At 37.2% G+C, this 15,988-nt stretch overlaps 2 protein-coding genes across 4 annotated transcripts; one reads left to right on the top strand and one right to left on the bottom strand.

The window, feature by feature from the left end:
* Positions 1-849: 849 nt before the first annotated feature.
* Zn72d (Zinc-finger protein 72D) lies at positions 850-10,018 on the bottom strand. 2 transcript variants are annotated; one of them, XM_072905356.1, is made up of 11 exons: positions 9,829-10,018; positions 9,345-9,508; positions 8,207-8,548; positions 7,236-7,691; positions 6,407-7,120; positions 6,024-6,315; positions 5,739-5,926; positions 4,451-4,599; positions 2,997-3,092; positions 2,784-2,904; positions 850-2,482 (listed from the first exon to the last, which is right to left on the bottom strand). In XM_072905356.1, exons 1-11 carry the CDS (start codon positions 9,876-9,878, stop codon positions 2,199-2,201), a joined length of 2,856 nt encoding a protein of 951 aa, XP_072761457.1. In that variant the 5' UTR covers positions 9,879-10,018; the 3' UTR covers positions 850-2,198. The 2 variants fall into 2 exon arrangements, with proteins under 2 accessions (XP_072761457.1, XP_072761450.1); XM_072905349.1 differs by having other exon boundaries at positions 7,236-7,802.
* Positions 10,019-10,818: 800 nt separating this feature from the next.
* Positions 10,819-14,817, top strand: LOC140672898 (N-acetylglucosamine-6-sulfatase). 2 transcript variants are annotated; one of them, XM_072905393.1, is made up of 10 exons: positions 10,819-11,197; positions 11,409-11,468; positions 11,619-11,825; positions 12,094-12,255; positions 12,937-13,107; positions 13,222-13,423; positions 13,881-14,179; positions 14,260-14,376; positions 14,458-14,611; positions 14,770-14,785. In XM_072905393.1, exons 1-9 carry the CDS (start codon positions 11,087-11,089, stop codon positions 14,605-14,607), a joined length of 1,479 nt encoding a protein of 492 aa, XP_072761494.1. In that variant the 5' UTR covers positions 10,819-11,086; the 3' UTR covers positions 14,608-14,611; positions 14,770-14,785. The 2 variants fall into 2 exon arrangements, with proteins under 2 accessions (XP_072761494.1, XP_072761484.1); XM_072905383.1 differs by having other exon boundaries at positions 14,458-14,817.
* Positions 14,818-15,988: the final 1,171 nt, after the last annotated feature.

The following is a 15,988-nucleotide window of genomic DNA, read 5'->3' on the forward strand; positions in this document are numbered from 1 at the left end:
TGAAAAATTCATTTTTTTTTTAGTTTGGTTTTCAAGATTGTTGACGTGCGAGAATAATCACTATTTATATTTGCGCATTAAAAAGATAAAATAAGATCTGACATCGGAAACTCAATTCCTTGAAAATACAATGGATTTTAGTCTATTTTACATAATGCTACTCATCCATGTACATTGTACATACAATAGCTGCTTACGCGTTTTTTTTTTTTATTATGACAGTTTATATTACAAGTAATTTTCGATGCAGATATTTTTTCAGAAATATAATAAATATAAAAATATTGGCTAAACGTTTTATTGTTTTTTTTGTCATATTTTCTTTCTAAAACTGACGTATACTATTTGTACGTACAAAATCACAAAAACGTCAAATGAAATTCATAGAATCGCAGTCATCAGCACGTCACAAGTTGATGCAATACAATCGCATTTGACAAAAAATTTCTTGATCATATTTAGCTTATATTTGTATGCAGAAAAATCTTTTAATATAAAATATAATAATATACATAATAATATGTAATTATTTTGAATACTACTTTTCATAAAAAATTGTATCTATATTATACAAAAATAAAATTGAATAAAACGTGATTAGCAGAAAATATTTAAAAATATTTCAACTTGAAAAAATCAATAAACTATTCGTGCATTTTCCTTGGTCTTCATCTCCAATTGTTTATAAATTCACAAATCATTAATGATCCTCTGCAAGTAACATAACACATGTGGGATAATGCAGCATGACAATACACAAATGAGGAAAGAGGAAGAAGATTGAGGAAGCTATAGATTAAATTTATTATCCATCATAAATGAATTCTTTTAGTATAAATAAGCTCGCAATTGTATCGTACATGTAATATTTTATTCAATGATGGTTCGAAAATACAGAGAACAGAAAATCTACACAAGTCGGAAGAATTCACTTAAATAGTGAATGTTTGAAAGTTGAAGTTTTGACTGTCGCTCGACTTTCGATAAATAAAGTTTAAATTGATATACAGAGAGCGATCTGTTAAAAAAACACGTGCACTTATTCCACAATGGACATTTTTAGAACATTCGATTCATCGACTTATAAATATTTTATGTGAATCACGCACGTGATAATAGCGTACACCATAAATGGTCACTTTGTGCAGAAGTGAAAGAGAGAGAGAGAGAGAGAGAGAGAGAGAGAGAGAGAGAGAGAGAGGAGAGAGGGGGGGGAGAAGGGTATATAGTGTTTTCTACACGTCTGTACTGACTACACACACAACATACACACAAATTCTCAATACAATCTATTACCTAACTTTGTAACTTCAAACTTATAAATGTTTATCGTCGCGTTCTATCACTCTCGTTCGTTTAATTTCTTCGGTTTGCATACTTGTCTGACAGATAAATTTGAACATTCCAGATTAATGCACGTTTAGTTGCATCGTTGATACATAAACCTGCAGAGTTGGGAACGTTATTTCATAAAAATATTACCGTTACTAATTTTAAGAAAAACTGTCACACAAAATTACATAAACTGCATATGGTGACCATAAAAGAATTCATATCATCTTATGCTATATATGATTTGTGTATGACACCCCTAACTCGTTATTGTTATTAAGAAAATAACAATTTGTTATATATCACATATTAAGGTTCCTGCAGTTAATGGACTCTGCAACCTTATTATGACATTAGAAATCTTTTTTTCTTATCAGTTTTGTTAATATCTGCAATAAAACAGATATTAAATATCATGTTGCATCGTAAAATATAGAGATAAAACTTAAATCAGTTAATAAAATCTTTCTTAACAGATTATTGTATAACTGATATTAGATTTAGGATACAACTGATTAAAAGTGTGCATCAATTTGAATTATTCAAATTTATCTCATACATCATAGCAAAACAGAAACGATTATATCATTGCCATAAAGTAAATAATTTTCAATAGGAACGCGATAAGATGAAGAACTCTTGCTATTGCAACTTCATAAGCGCATCATTCTTATAGCATTATTCGTTTATTATATACTCGGGAATTAGCCTAAGTCGCGACGAGTATCACCTAATTTTTCAATTGTCCCGATTCGAAGATATTTTTTTCCTAAATAAGCAACTGACACGGCGAAAAAAAATTTTCTTCTCTTATACTAGATAAGTTAATAGATAATTCGTAAAAGACGAATCTTTTGGTACATTGTTTACTTCGAGTCTGTTTCCATTTTGATCTCCTCTGCTTTCTTATCCTTTTTCGAGGCTTCGCTATCTGTACCCTCTCCGTTACTGTTGTCACGTCTTCGTTTTCTGGCAAATCGTCCTTTGAATTTCGGAGGAGGCAGTTGCTCCATACCTAAGACTTTATGAATCTGACGGAACGCCACTAAGCGTAACGCGTGCTGCGCAGACGCGGTAATATCTTCTCTTTGTTGAGATGTCATATTTCCTATCGCGTCGACCGGCTCCTTTTCGCATGGATCGGATAAACCTGCAAAGCGAAGAGACATTTTATTAATTATTAATGGTCTTTTTACGTTATTGTTAAATTCAATCAATATCATTATAATTTAGTTCAGAGTGCCATATCATCTATACATTATTGTGGAATATACATGATTGTGATATAAGAAAACGAAATACTCGTACTTGATATCAACAATCATCTTCCACAATATGCTCAGTCTCGTCATCTTTCTCATCATAACAAAAATAGGAGAAATCGATGATAATATTAAAATACAATATATATATATATATATATTGTATACATATTATATTCCAAAAATTACCTGGACTGCTGGGCAGTAATATTCCTCCTGCTACACATTCCAAAAGTCTTCTCAAGGCTTCACCGGGACTAAGAGGACCACCTGCGGTACTTATCACTTTCTCAGTCAGCAATTCTAATGCCTGTATAAAACATTGAGAATTATTACGATTTTTCAAGGATGGAAAAATAATCACAAGTACACAACAAGAAATAATACATTTCTTATACTCACCCAAGGATTTAACGGACCCCATGTTGGCACACGATTGCAAAGGTCACGCATTATACGGATAACCATAACACAGCTCTGCAGCGAAGTTGCTCTAGCCTGTTGAACAGGATTAATTATTTAAAAAACTACGATTTAACATACGCGCAATGAAAGCACTTTTGGTTCTTTTGGAGAGATAAGACGGCCTAAACTAATTCTTTAATTTGCTTTGTGTGGGCTTTAGCTATCCTCCCAGCCTCGTGCCTAATGCCCCTAATAGTATTAGCCCATATCAATATTACCGGGTGTTTATCATTTTTCCTAAACGTTACCTCTCTATCGCAATGATAAAAAAACTAAAGCACATATGTATCTTTTCAAAAACTCTATATCTCAGAGCATATCTAAGACTCGACTTTTAATTTACAAAAACACCCGGTACACTTATGACGCGCTACTGTGTGTTTGTGCTTGTCTGTCTCTTTTAATCTTCAAAAACTGTGCAGATATAACGCACAATACTATACATATAATTACAGTACAAATAGAACAAAATACTTAATCTTAGAAAGCTGTGTACGCTATTGTATGTCTGATTTTACTTTCAAGTTAAGACAGACCTAGAACAGACGCAGCCTAGGCTACAACGCATTAAGGACAATCCAGAATAATTAATTATATGCTTGAATTATGTAAAGCAATCGTGCGGTCTGCGTTATAAAGAAAATAAAGAAAATTACATACATTCTAAGAGACGCAAATAATGACTGTACTCGAATTGACATTTCTCGCAAGAAAACAAGTTTCCTATTATTCTGGATATTGCAGAGATTCATAAAGCAAAGCAGATGTAAATGCATCTAGCAGCAAGTAACTGTCGAGATACACATTTACATGTTGCTTATTTATTGAGATTTCTTGCCTGACAAATATCTGATCGCGTGTTCGATATGTTCGATTATATTTGTTTCAGATAGAGCCAATGTGCGGACAATGCCACTGTTACATTATGTAATTATTTTGAATTATCTATCGAATGATTTCTCAGATCGTAATGTAAATAGGCGTAGTCTACGCGCGCGAAAAACAAATGTAAAACTCTATAGAAGACAGTGGACATAGCCGACTGGCACTAGTGTTCGAAAATTCAGCGGATATAAAAACGACGAATATCGAACGTGAGATCAAATAGACAATTCAGACAGAATCGTAAGTCGGATAATGATAAAAATAAAACCGTCACAAGGCTGGAAGTATCTAAGACTGCTTTCTCTTTTTCCTTGGCGGATCGTTTTTTTTTTTTTTTTTTTTTTTTTTTTTTTTTTAAAGAGAGAAAGAGAGAGAACAACTTGTCTCGCGTTTATCATCAGGAGAAAATAAAAGAAAATGCATCTAGCAGATGTATAATATAGCGCCAAACAAGAATGTGGGCGCTTCGACAATTCGAGATCTTGAACTTGTGAGTTGATTCAAACCTGAAACCACTTGGCATGCCTGAGTGCAGCTAAAGCGTCCAAACACTTAGCCTTGGGAAGGACATCTGGTGGATCTGGTTTGGTCACGGTGGGGGCCGCGGGCGTCGTTTGCAGTTGAGCAGCTTCCTGCTGCTGCTGTCCAGCATTATCTGAGATTTCAACAAAGAAAGCACAACACGCTTAGACAACACTTAGAGTGTTTGATCATGCCCAGATTTTTTAGGTATTCCCTCTCTATATATATGTATATATATATATATGTATGTATGTATGTATTCATTTCAACTTATAAGCACCTTTAATTTGTGGGCTATTATTAATATCGTGATAATGCCAACGTGAAAAAAGAAATATAAGCCTGGATCGAATGTAGTACGTTTGCAATACACCGAGTTCAACCCCCGATCAACGTTCTTTTATCGGATGCGTTTCTCCGCCATTCAAGAACGTCCGACGATCCTTATCAACATCGGTATTGTTCACCTCTATCCGCTTAAAAGGTAGGTAGCACCGATGTCGAAAGAACGGTCGGTCAAATTCCGAGGTATGGTGGTAATGCACATCGCAGAATGTATGCGTACAGCATTCGATAACAGTCAGAGGGATTTTCTGTCTTTTTTTATGCATGATCAAAAAGTCCATAGTTTTAAGATTGCCTCAGCGTTGTTTTCTCCTATCGCAAGTGTGTGTCCACGTTCGATGAAATCTCCCGTTAATATTATTATTATTATTATTATTATTATTATTATTATTATTATTATTATTCGTCGATGATAGTTTGTTCTAGTTTGAATATTCATCGGTAAAAATATGCAAAAAGCCGCTACTACAAACGAAATATTGTATAATATACGAGAATAGCGACTGGTGTCTAACCACAAGTTTACGCTCTCTCTTTTCTATAAAATTTTATCTCAATATTGTTCGAGTGTCGCTTACCCTCTTACAGTCGAAAATACATTTCACAAGGAGGACTCTGTCGTGGACACACTAAGTAAGACACGCAGCTATATCGAGAAAGAAATTAACTTTATGTTAGAGCTTATGTACACTGGCAACCGTCGAATCATCCTTGGCTGCCCCTGGCCATCGTCCTGGTGCTTAAAAAAACTTACAGAAAATCTTCCGGGCCATGAAAAGAACAAACGAAATGTGTAAACTGCAGAATGGATCAAGAAAACGACATGAAAATAAAAGAGGGTACATAATTTCGTAAAAAACTCAGCTTTGCTTTCGTTATAGTTATCCTTTTCTTGGCCACGATAAAAATACGAAATAATGAAATCACCTGCTGCTGCTGTCGACTTGGGTGTCTCACGCATTAGAGGACTGGTAAGCGTCACGCTGACGGTAACCGTGCCACCCGAGACAGTTAAAGCTGCGGATTCCGGATGCTTTCCGACATTATACGTTTCCTCAGGCGCCACATTCTTCAATTCACCAGGTAGAATTTCAGCAACCTTATTGAGCAACGTCCTATAACATTCATACGCACAATTGACACAATTAAAATTATAATCAATTGTATTATAATACACTATAAAACACACATACATAAAATCATTTTAAATACCTTGTTGGTTTTTCAGCGCATAAAACAACAAGACAAACATGATTATCTCCTGATAGCAATAGTCCTTTGGCTAAGTTTCCTACGCGCATAACGCCGCGAAGTATCCTAGAATCTTCCTTTTCCTTTTGAAACGAAAAGAGATTTCCGTCGCTACCATCTTCTTTCTGCGGTGTAAGTGCCTTCTTTTTGTCAGTCTCATCCTTCTTCAACGCGTCCGCATTTGCTTGCGGTGTACCGGTCATTGCTGGTGCTGCTACGGTAGCATTAGCATTTGCAGGAGTAGTCTTTTTGCCTGTAAATAGTAACACACGCCCGTGTAAGTCTTGGTAACTGAAATTTTATAGATTGAATCCGCGGAAGAAAAATATACAAATTATACTCACCAGCCTCAGCTAAAGCATCCGACACAAACTTCAATGCTTTTTCGGTGTGAGAAACAATTTTTTGGACTGCCAATAATTCTTGTTCCTTAGGATAAATAGTTGTATGATGTGCCAATACATGCTTGTCGTCCGACGAATCCGGTCGTCTTTGAGGACCTGGGAACATCATCATGGGCGGTGGTCCTGGATATGGTCGTGGTATCGGTGGTGCACCTGGGCCGCGCCCGTATCGTCGATACCATTCGTAATATTCGCATTCTTCCTCATAACGCCGCCTCTCCTCCCAATACATCATCTCTTCGTCCATTATGGGTCCCATAGGTCCCAATTGATTAATCTCTTCTCTGCGACGTAGATACTCTTCGCGCATTTGTTGCCTACGTAACTTTTCCTCAAGCATTTTGCGTTGTTTGAGACTGGGTTTCATATCGACGACTAAATCGGGATTGACCTTTTTCTTGTAGGCAAATCTATGACGACGGCCCTTCATGTGCATGTCTTTGGCATTGGGATCGTTAAAGCGGCACTCGCATAATTTACAATTGAAACTTATAATCTTTCCATCCTCAGATTTGTTTTCTTCAATATATTCCTGACCGACCGGTTGAATATCCTTTTCATCGACCGCAGCTTCTTCCACGGTTTCTTCGGCGGTTGGCTCTTCCTGTTTCACTTCAACCGTTTGATTCTGATTTACCGTGCCCAAATTTCCAGCTGAAACACGTGTTGCAGAAGCACATGTATGCATACAAACGTTGCCAAAAATATAAAATTGAATCCTGATAATTTCATGGAATGCAAAAAGAAAACGTAAAGAAAATTTACTTACAAGCAACGAAATTAATTTTAGGGGTTGCTGTTATCGTCGGCTTTTTGGTCGTGGTAGCTTTAGCAGCTGCCGCTGGTTTCGGATTCAAAACAGTGGGATCTGCACTCGGGATAGGCTTTCCGAGCTTGGTATGCAGCTTTACCACCTTTTGATGCTTAGCACCTCGAATGTGAGCGGCATAGGCGTCATTTCCAGTACAAGTTACATCACAGAGTTCACAACGTAAGCTGTTGCCTGCTCCACGTGCTGGGGGCTGTTGCGGCACCTTCAATGAGGCCTCTTTCTTCTTATGCTTCTGACCCTCGAGATGCTCACGATAAGTTTGCGGTCCGGCACAGCTGATCTTACAGACATCGCAATAGTGTAGTTGCTGAGGCTTAGGAGGCTGCTTGGGCCGCATTGCTTTCATCCCTCCCCCGCCAGCTCCAAATCCCTTCCGTCCGTAGCCCTGCCAACCTCCAGTCTTCTGGTTAGTGGAATTGCTGTTTGCACTCTGTTGGGCTACATACATAGTCGCAGCGCTATATAGCGCTGCGTCGTAGCCGGAATACGTTGTACTCGCCGTTTCTAAGGGAAATGAAATTGAAACCTCAAACTTTGGAGGAGTCCATTGAACCTTTTGTACTTTTGCGCGTCACAAATTTTTACTATTATCCATTTCAAAATGCATTAAAAGACGAATTATAAGATTTTCGACGAGAAACATCGAAAGACTGATATTTTATTCAAAAGTTTACTCCAGTTTAGGAGTTAATAGAAAAATTTTTAGACTTCTGCTAAATTCTCGAGTTGTTATCATGCTCGAAAATGTTAGCAGAGTTTTTGTGAATTGTCCTTTTGGCATTTTTTCACGCATCGTGAGAGGATCAATTTCATGTTATTAGTTCCTACGTCACAGTTAGTGATCAAAACAGGACCGGAAATTTTTGGAGATAAAACGTATAAGGGAAAAAAATTAACAAACAACTTACTATTTGTCGCAGTTGATGGGGTAGCAGCAGGTGTAGCTGGAGCTGTATATCCTGAAGAATAAGTAGCGCTTTGCGTAGGATTCGATTGCTGGTAAGCTGTACTAGATGCTTGGTAAGTTTTAGCCTGTCCAGTGGTAGTGGCTTGTCTGGCAGTGCCAGTATAGGCACTAGTCGTGCTGTAAGCAGGTTTGGCAGCCTGGTAATGCGTTTCAGTAGTAGTATAAGTTGCTGCGGCAGCAGCTGGTTGTTGATAATAAGTTTTTGTTGCGTCGTATGTAGCTGCTGGCGCAGCTCGTCCGTAACCGTAATCGTAAGTTTGAGCCACAGTACCAGGATTGGCAGCTGCAAAGAGAAAAAAAGAAATGTATTGCAACTATTATTTCAAAATAAATGCATTATTCATAATATAAAAAGATGTAAAAGATATTTATTTAAATGTTAAAAAGTTTCAGGTATTTTAGTACATTTTATTCAAACATGTGGAAATGCCATCGAGTCATTTCTCAATCTCTATTTTTTTTTTTCTTACTCTCATAGATTATATAAAACTATACTTTAAAGATTTGATACATATGCAATAAAGATATTTTTATTCTATACACTCTCTTTTTCTTTTTGTCATTATTTTAAAAAATTTATTTTACATTTTTTAATTTTTTGTCAGTAATTTGATTAACGATTTAATATATATTTGTAATTATTTTAGAGCAATAAAGAAAACATTAAAAAATATATATTTTATAATTTTTCTGAAGCCTCATAGAATGTGTTTTCTGTCTCTTTCTTTGATACAAATTTATCTCTTTACAAATTAACATCTCTCAACCGAGACACTGATTCAATCTATACGATTAATGCAACAATTATAGAACAAATGTGTCATCGACATATACAACTGATGTATATATTTCTAGATTTAACATATATTTCACTAAAAATCTTAATAATAGGTACATTCAGAGAACACAGCAGTTGCATAATGATTAAGTAATGTTGATCTAAATTTACGAACACTTAAAGACCAATAATCACAAACTGCTCATTGATCACTCGTGTTCCCTGAACTCAGCCTTTGCAGTAGCCGAACATGATCCACGAGACTCGTGTAAAGCGAACTTGAATAGTCGTCCGACGTTACCTGCGTACGTTGTCCCAGTCGCGGCGGCAGCGGCAGCTGCCTGGTAGGTTTCGTAGCCAGTCGCGGCAGCGGCAGCGGGTCGCTGGGTGTAAGTAGCAGCGGTAGCCGCCGGGGTTACCGCGTACCCCGCTTGCCCGGTCTGGTATGCGGCAGCGCTAGTAGCCCTGTTCGAAATAGCAATAGATAAAAAAGTAGGTATATTATTCCGCATGACACCCGAGGCCCGTCGAGCGTTTGCACGAGGTATGCCATGTGAATTCGAGAAAGATGGAAAAAAAGTTTAACTCGGCCGTGCTCGAGAAACCTCGACGGACGCTATTCTTTCGCGACAAGAGAAATGGCGGCCAAGCCGGCTGGGCCGTTGGACGACGTGTCGACGTTCAACGACGTTTTTATTACTATCGCAGTCGCGTTCACGGCCGCGAATCTTCGCTCAGCTTAATACTAGGTATTCAATGATAATGGAATGCAAGCGATTTCGTACCCATATTGCGTCCCGCCGTGAGTAAAGCCGAAATAATTGTTCTGAGCCATCCTTCCTCGCAGAGAATCCCGGAAAGAAGGACGAGAAATGAAGGAAGTTGTAGGGCGTGCCACAAGCGCAAGCGACTCGATAATACAGCGGCGCCGTCGAGCGCGCCTATTGGCTATCCCGTCACGAGCGAGACGATCTCACTGGTCGTTTCCGCTAGAGCCACGATCCTACGCGACGCGACCAGCGCACCCCGACTGACCGAACACATGCGCGCGAATACAACAACGCGCATGCGCACAACGACTGGCGCCGCGATACCTGCCGCCGTCGTTGCCGCTGAACGGATTATTATGTCGCGCGATACAGATTTGACAGAGAGCGAGCACGAGGGAGAATCGCGCGTTGAACGCGCGAGGAGAAACGACCGCGTCGAACGGACACACGTGGTTAATCGAACCTCATAAAACTTACTGCGTTCATCTCGGCTATTCTCCGGGACACCGGGGGATAGTAGAATGTGTAGATAGGTCGCACGCCGATATATCACGACTGATTTATTCGTGTCACGACGCGACGCATGTATGTACACACGTACGACCGCGTGGGTGGGCTTATGGTACACCGTCGAGAAAACGTGCGTGCGACATGCAACGTATTATGTCCGTCGTGCGTAGTTGTGTGTGACCCCGGCGTGCGTACGGCAAACGCCGAAGAGCGCACCGGAACCTCCTCCCTCGTCGCCCTCTGCCGGTCGATTGTTACCAGTGCTTTTTCGTCATGGCTCAAATTGTACATAAGAGGGCAGTTTTCATCCTCGTCAGCGCCATCTAACGGCCCGATACCCGATCACGTAATGATAATGTATCGAACTTTGGTATCTTTACTCATCGATGATAAAGACTTACGTCTGTCACTTACCTAATCCTCGTCGGTGCGTCCGTCTAGATACTCTATAGATGCGCACGTGTAAAAGAGATAAATAGCATTCGGAGTAATCTTATAACGGCTTGATCAGTTGGCACCCTGCTGTCACATGCGCTATTATTATCTCGGTGTACAGTTCGCGGTATTAATATACCAGTCGATTTCTCCGACCAGTATACGCGCATATGTCTGGCCAAGTGCCACTATTATACATTCGCGGATGGCATCGCGTCTAATCTCGTCTTCTCGCGTGACCGAATAGAAACTATTTATAACTGATGGTTAAAAAGTTAATTTGAGGCCCTTACCATACATATTTAATCGGGAAATCTCGCGAATCAAAATGCATCTAACGATTCTCTTTCTATCGCTGACTTGTCTAGCGGCGTCGGTTGCACCGGGAAATGTCGTGCTGATTATTACCGACGATCAGGACTCGATTTTAGATGGCATGGTAGCGTGCTGATTTTGTTAACATTTATATAACGTGTGTCTGTATAATAATAAAAATGCTCGTAATTTTGCACTAAATGAGAAGCAAAAGAAAGTTTCAAAAGAAGAAAAAATTTAAATTGCCTTTTGTTATTTTTTAAACACAAATATATATATATATATCACTTTGAAAACATATGTGTATACGTTTTTATTTAATTTTAAATTTTCAGACGCCGATGATAAATACTCTGAATCTCATAGCGTCTCAGGGTGCCACGTTCACGAATTGTGTAAGTTTATATATATATATATATATACATAATTTTATATATATACACATAATTTTATATATATATACATAAATGTAATAGAAAATTACATTCTCTCCTCCCCCTTGGAGATATTTAAATTACAATTTATATATGTCGCGCATCGTTCAGTTTGTAGCTTCGCCCATCTGTTGCCCGAATCGAGCTTCTATTCTGACCGGACGGTATCAGCATAATCATTTGACAGTAAATAATTCTATCGCCGGTGGTTGTAGTAGCGCGCAATGGCAAAAATTTCAAGAACCGGCAACGTTTGCCGCTCTTCTGCAAAGTCTCGCCGGATACAGGACGTTTTACGCCGGAAAATACTTGAACGAGGTATTACAAAATTTACTATTACATATATATGAAAAAGAATTTATTTCTAACGAATTTCATTGCAAACGATTAAATTAAAAGGACTCTACGAAATTCTGTGAAATTGAGAAACGAGAAATGTTCAATATTAAAAATTTTTTTGGTTTTATAATTTCTTTATTTTTTATTTACTTTCATTTCTTTTAATTTGTCTCTTTTGATTGTCAGAAGTATGACTCTTAAAATTAATAAAATTAATGTATGTACATAATATATAATATAAATGCAGTATGGAAACGAAAAAGTCGGCGGTGCATCTCACGTACCGGTGGGATGGGATTGGTGGGCCGGTCTTATAGGAAACTCCAAATATTACGATTATTCGTTGTCGATAAACGGTACTGAAACGAAGCACGGTAACAATACGAGCGATTATCTAACAGACGTAATTGTGAGTATATATGTATACATACATATAACATTCAACACGAGCGTATTAAAATTTTTTTATCCATTAGCGTAACAATTTGAATCGATAACAATTAAATAGAAAAAGCATGAACTTATTGATAATATAAAAGAGAAAAAGGCAATTACGAGCTCACGGCAGGTAAAGCGCGCGTGCATAAATTAAATTAAAAATAATTACATAATATTGCATTTATTATATTTATTGTATTTATTATTTTATATATGGGCATTAACTTTTTAATTCATTTTCTTGTTAGCAACGCATGATAGAAAATTTCACCGGTTTAGCCTGTTAGGCCTTTTTATCGTTAAAATGTATCTATATTAACTTATTTTATTCATTGCTTATGTAAGTTTATTGGAATGACTTCTACGGATTATTCTTCTTGTTTTGTATATCAAAGCCTTATTTCGTAATTTTTGATTTTTGACACACTGAAGAGAATCCCAGAGCCAGGATCGAAACGAATATTATTTTTTATTTAATACACGCACGCATGTTTTAATCTGCGATGAACTCGTAATAGGCCTTTTCTCTTTTATTGAATTTGGGACGACCGTCTCGCGTTAAATCTATGTTTGATTTAAAAACATGAAAGCTACACTTATATATTATATACATATAATTAAAAAATTATATATATATATATATATATTCTAGAATAATCTGGCTATAGATTTTATTAACGGATACTCCGACGACCAACCTTTCCTCATGGTATTAGCACCTCCAGCCCCTCACGCGCCTTTTACACCTGCTGATAGACATAATGACAAATACAATGGCACGAAAGCAAAGAAAACCCCAAACTTTAATGTTCCTGTGCATCAGGTATAGCATATCGTACAAGCTAATGATTATGATTCCAGATATTTTTCTCTTTTGAAATAGTATAGATCTAATTTTCTGGGGTATATAATTTTTGATATAATTTTTGAAAAATAGGATAAACATTGGTTAGTTAGGAAAGGCCCATCTCCATTACCAAGCAGTGTATTACCAAAATTAGATGAGATATACAGGAAGAGATGGGAAACTTTGTTAGCGGTCGATGAACTCGTTAAAAATATACATAATTTATTAAAAGAGCGAAATCTCTTGAACGATACCTACTTTATTTATACCTCTGACAATGGATATCACATTGGTAAGTGACTCGATGGTACAAACTAACCCGATGTTAAAAACTAAACGAAGCATGAACACTAATGAAGCGCACTGAACGTCAAAGCACAAAAGATTATTAGATTCACAACTTTATTTTTTTATATTTATTAGTAGATATCGAAAAATTCTTAGCTATAATAACAGTGCTAAGTCATCGAGTCATTACGATTACAAAATAATATTCATACGACGAAATAATTTCTTATATTGTTTATTTAGCGTTGTGTGCTACATGCTTAGGCTGTCTCCATAGTAGGTGATATATCATCTTAAAATTTTGTTGCTAATTTTAAAAACGTAATGTTAATTTTTTAATTACATCGTTTCATGCAAGAAAACAGAATTAAATAATTTTATTATAATAAATTATTTTTACAAGTCTTTTAAACAAGTCTTGCACAGAATTGTCTACATGAGATAATGCGTTATTTCAATAGGACAATTTAGCATGCCTATGGATAAGCGTCAACCCTATGAAACAGATATACGGGTTCCATTACTAATATCCGGTCCGGGAATTGACACGTCTACAATTTCTGCGGCAGTCAGCAGCGTAGATATCTTTGCCACGCTCTTAGATATAGCCGGTATAGAGTATCCATCAGACGGAAGGACGTTGTTTAAAACGACGCGTGATTTACCGCAAGACCGTACCGTTCTGATAGAATACAGGGGAGAAAAATCTAAAAAAGTTCCATCGTCCGGATGTCCGAGTGATAGCGATCCTAATGTTTCAGCAAGTTTCAAATATTTAGATTCTAAAAAAACTACTTTCTTTCAAATTACATACACTAATCTCGCTGTATAATTTTGTAGCTATGCGTCAAAGAAATGGCGTGTAAATGTCAGGATGCTGCGAACAATACGTTCAGTTGTATTCGTCGCGTATCTCCCAACTTCAATAACATCTTCTGCATCTTCGAAGATGATCAGGTACTACCTGTAGATATACATATACATTGTACTTTTTTAAATATCTCGAAACACATTTCGCAACATTTTGACAATTTTCAGAGATTTATCGAATCTTACGATATAAACGTTGACGAGTATCAAATGACGAATATTGGATATACCATGAAGAAGGGATTGAGGCATAGATTTAGGAAACGTCTCAAGAGGATGGCAGTATGTCAGGATGCGGAATGCGTTTTCACAAATTGAGGAAGTAAATTTTAATAATATTACATATATATCGTTTCTATATACATCTATAAAAGATTATTACTGTATATAATATAGTATACCTTAAATAAAGATACGATTTATTTTTTTTCACTATAATAAAGATCGCGCACTATGATATAACGTCTTCGTTCATCTTAGATCGCGGAAATAAGAGCGCAGAAAGTTGTCTTATCTCGAATTATTGCATTTATGGAAATCGCCGTCGGAGAATACGCCGCGAATCTGGATATAAGAATAACTCTCCTTGCTCGAAGGAGAAGGGCAGCATCCCTTCCCTACGACGGAACTGTTTTCTTAACAAATATTTTTATTAAAGCCGCGGAGAGATAGATAGAGAAAGAGAGAGAGAGAGAGAGAGAGAGAGAAAGAGTTTCGAATATCTGAATAGCAATAACGATATTCGCGAAAGTAAAGGGAAGAGGAAGAAAGTGGAGGAGATGGAAAAAAGCCGAGCATCGAAGACAGAATCGAGACTATATCAGATGTGTACATATTTGCATACATTATTATATTGCTAAAACGTTTCTGATTCCTCCACGGATTTGACAATGCGCTCGAGAAACAACGATTTTGCCATTACTCTGATTCATTTGCACTATTATTTTACATGTAAGGATTATGAAAAGATCTATTTTATGAATATCAAAATAGTAAACGTATAGATGAAGATAATAATGAAGATGTTTATACACGGTTTTTTTTACATTAAACATAAATAATCAAATTTATAATCTATACAAATAGAAACATCTCAATTTGTTTACAAGTTTTATCACATACATATTTTACTTTTGATTCTATAGGAGACATATGCAGGAAAAAAAGCGTCATCTTTTGGTTGCTCATACAGAGGATAAAGTATTCACGTATGCACGAATATTCTTCACGAAAGTGCGTATGCGATGAGGTCAGCGAGTGCCGACGCACAAAGCGTCGTGGGTTCGCCCCTTTCGGTGTCAAGGAGCGTGAGAGACGCTCTTTCACGTAACGTGAATGAACGTCAAAATGTTTGTAGACTAGCTGCGGGCCCGTGGGCCCGTTTAATCGTTTGCACAGATGGTATTACGGCGAATGTAGCGGCCGCGTGCGCGCTAGATCGCCTTTGGGATTATCGTTGGCAAAGTTTGCGGCGTGGCCAGCAAAGCCGAAAGGGAAACTGGGACTTATTCCTTAAGATTTGCGATCTCTCGGTGAAAAATAAATTAGTTAAAGTGACGAATCGCGAAAGGAATTTGCTGTGAAATTTATAAACGGTTCGTCTCTGTTCGTTCACTTTATTCACTCAAATTTAACGCATTTTTATGATTGCGTAACCTGATTTTTGAAATTTCATGACTCCGCAGTATAAATTTCCGTC

The sequence above is a fragment of the Anoplolepis gracilipes genome, chromosome 1 (genome assembly GCF_047496725.1).
Source record: "Anoplolepis gracilipes chromosome 1, ASM4749672v1, whole genome shotgun sequence".
NCBI classification, from domain to species: domain Eukaryota; kingdom Metazoa; phylum Arthropoda; class Insecta; order Hymenoptera; family Formicidae; genus Anoplolepis; species Anoplolepis gracilipes.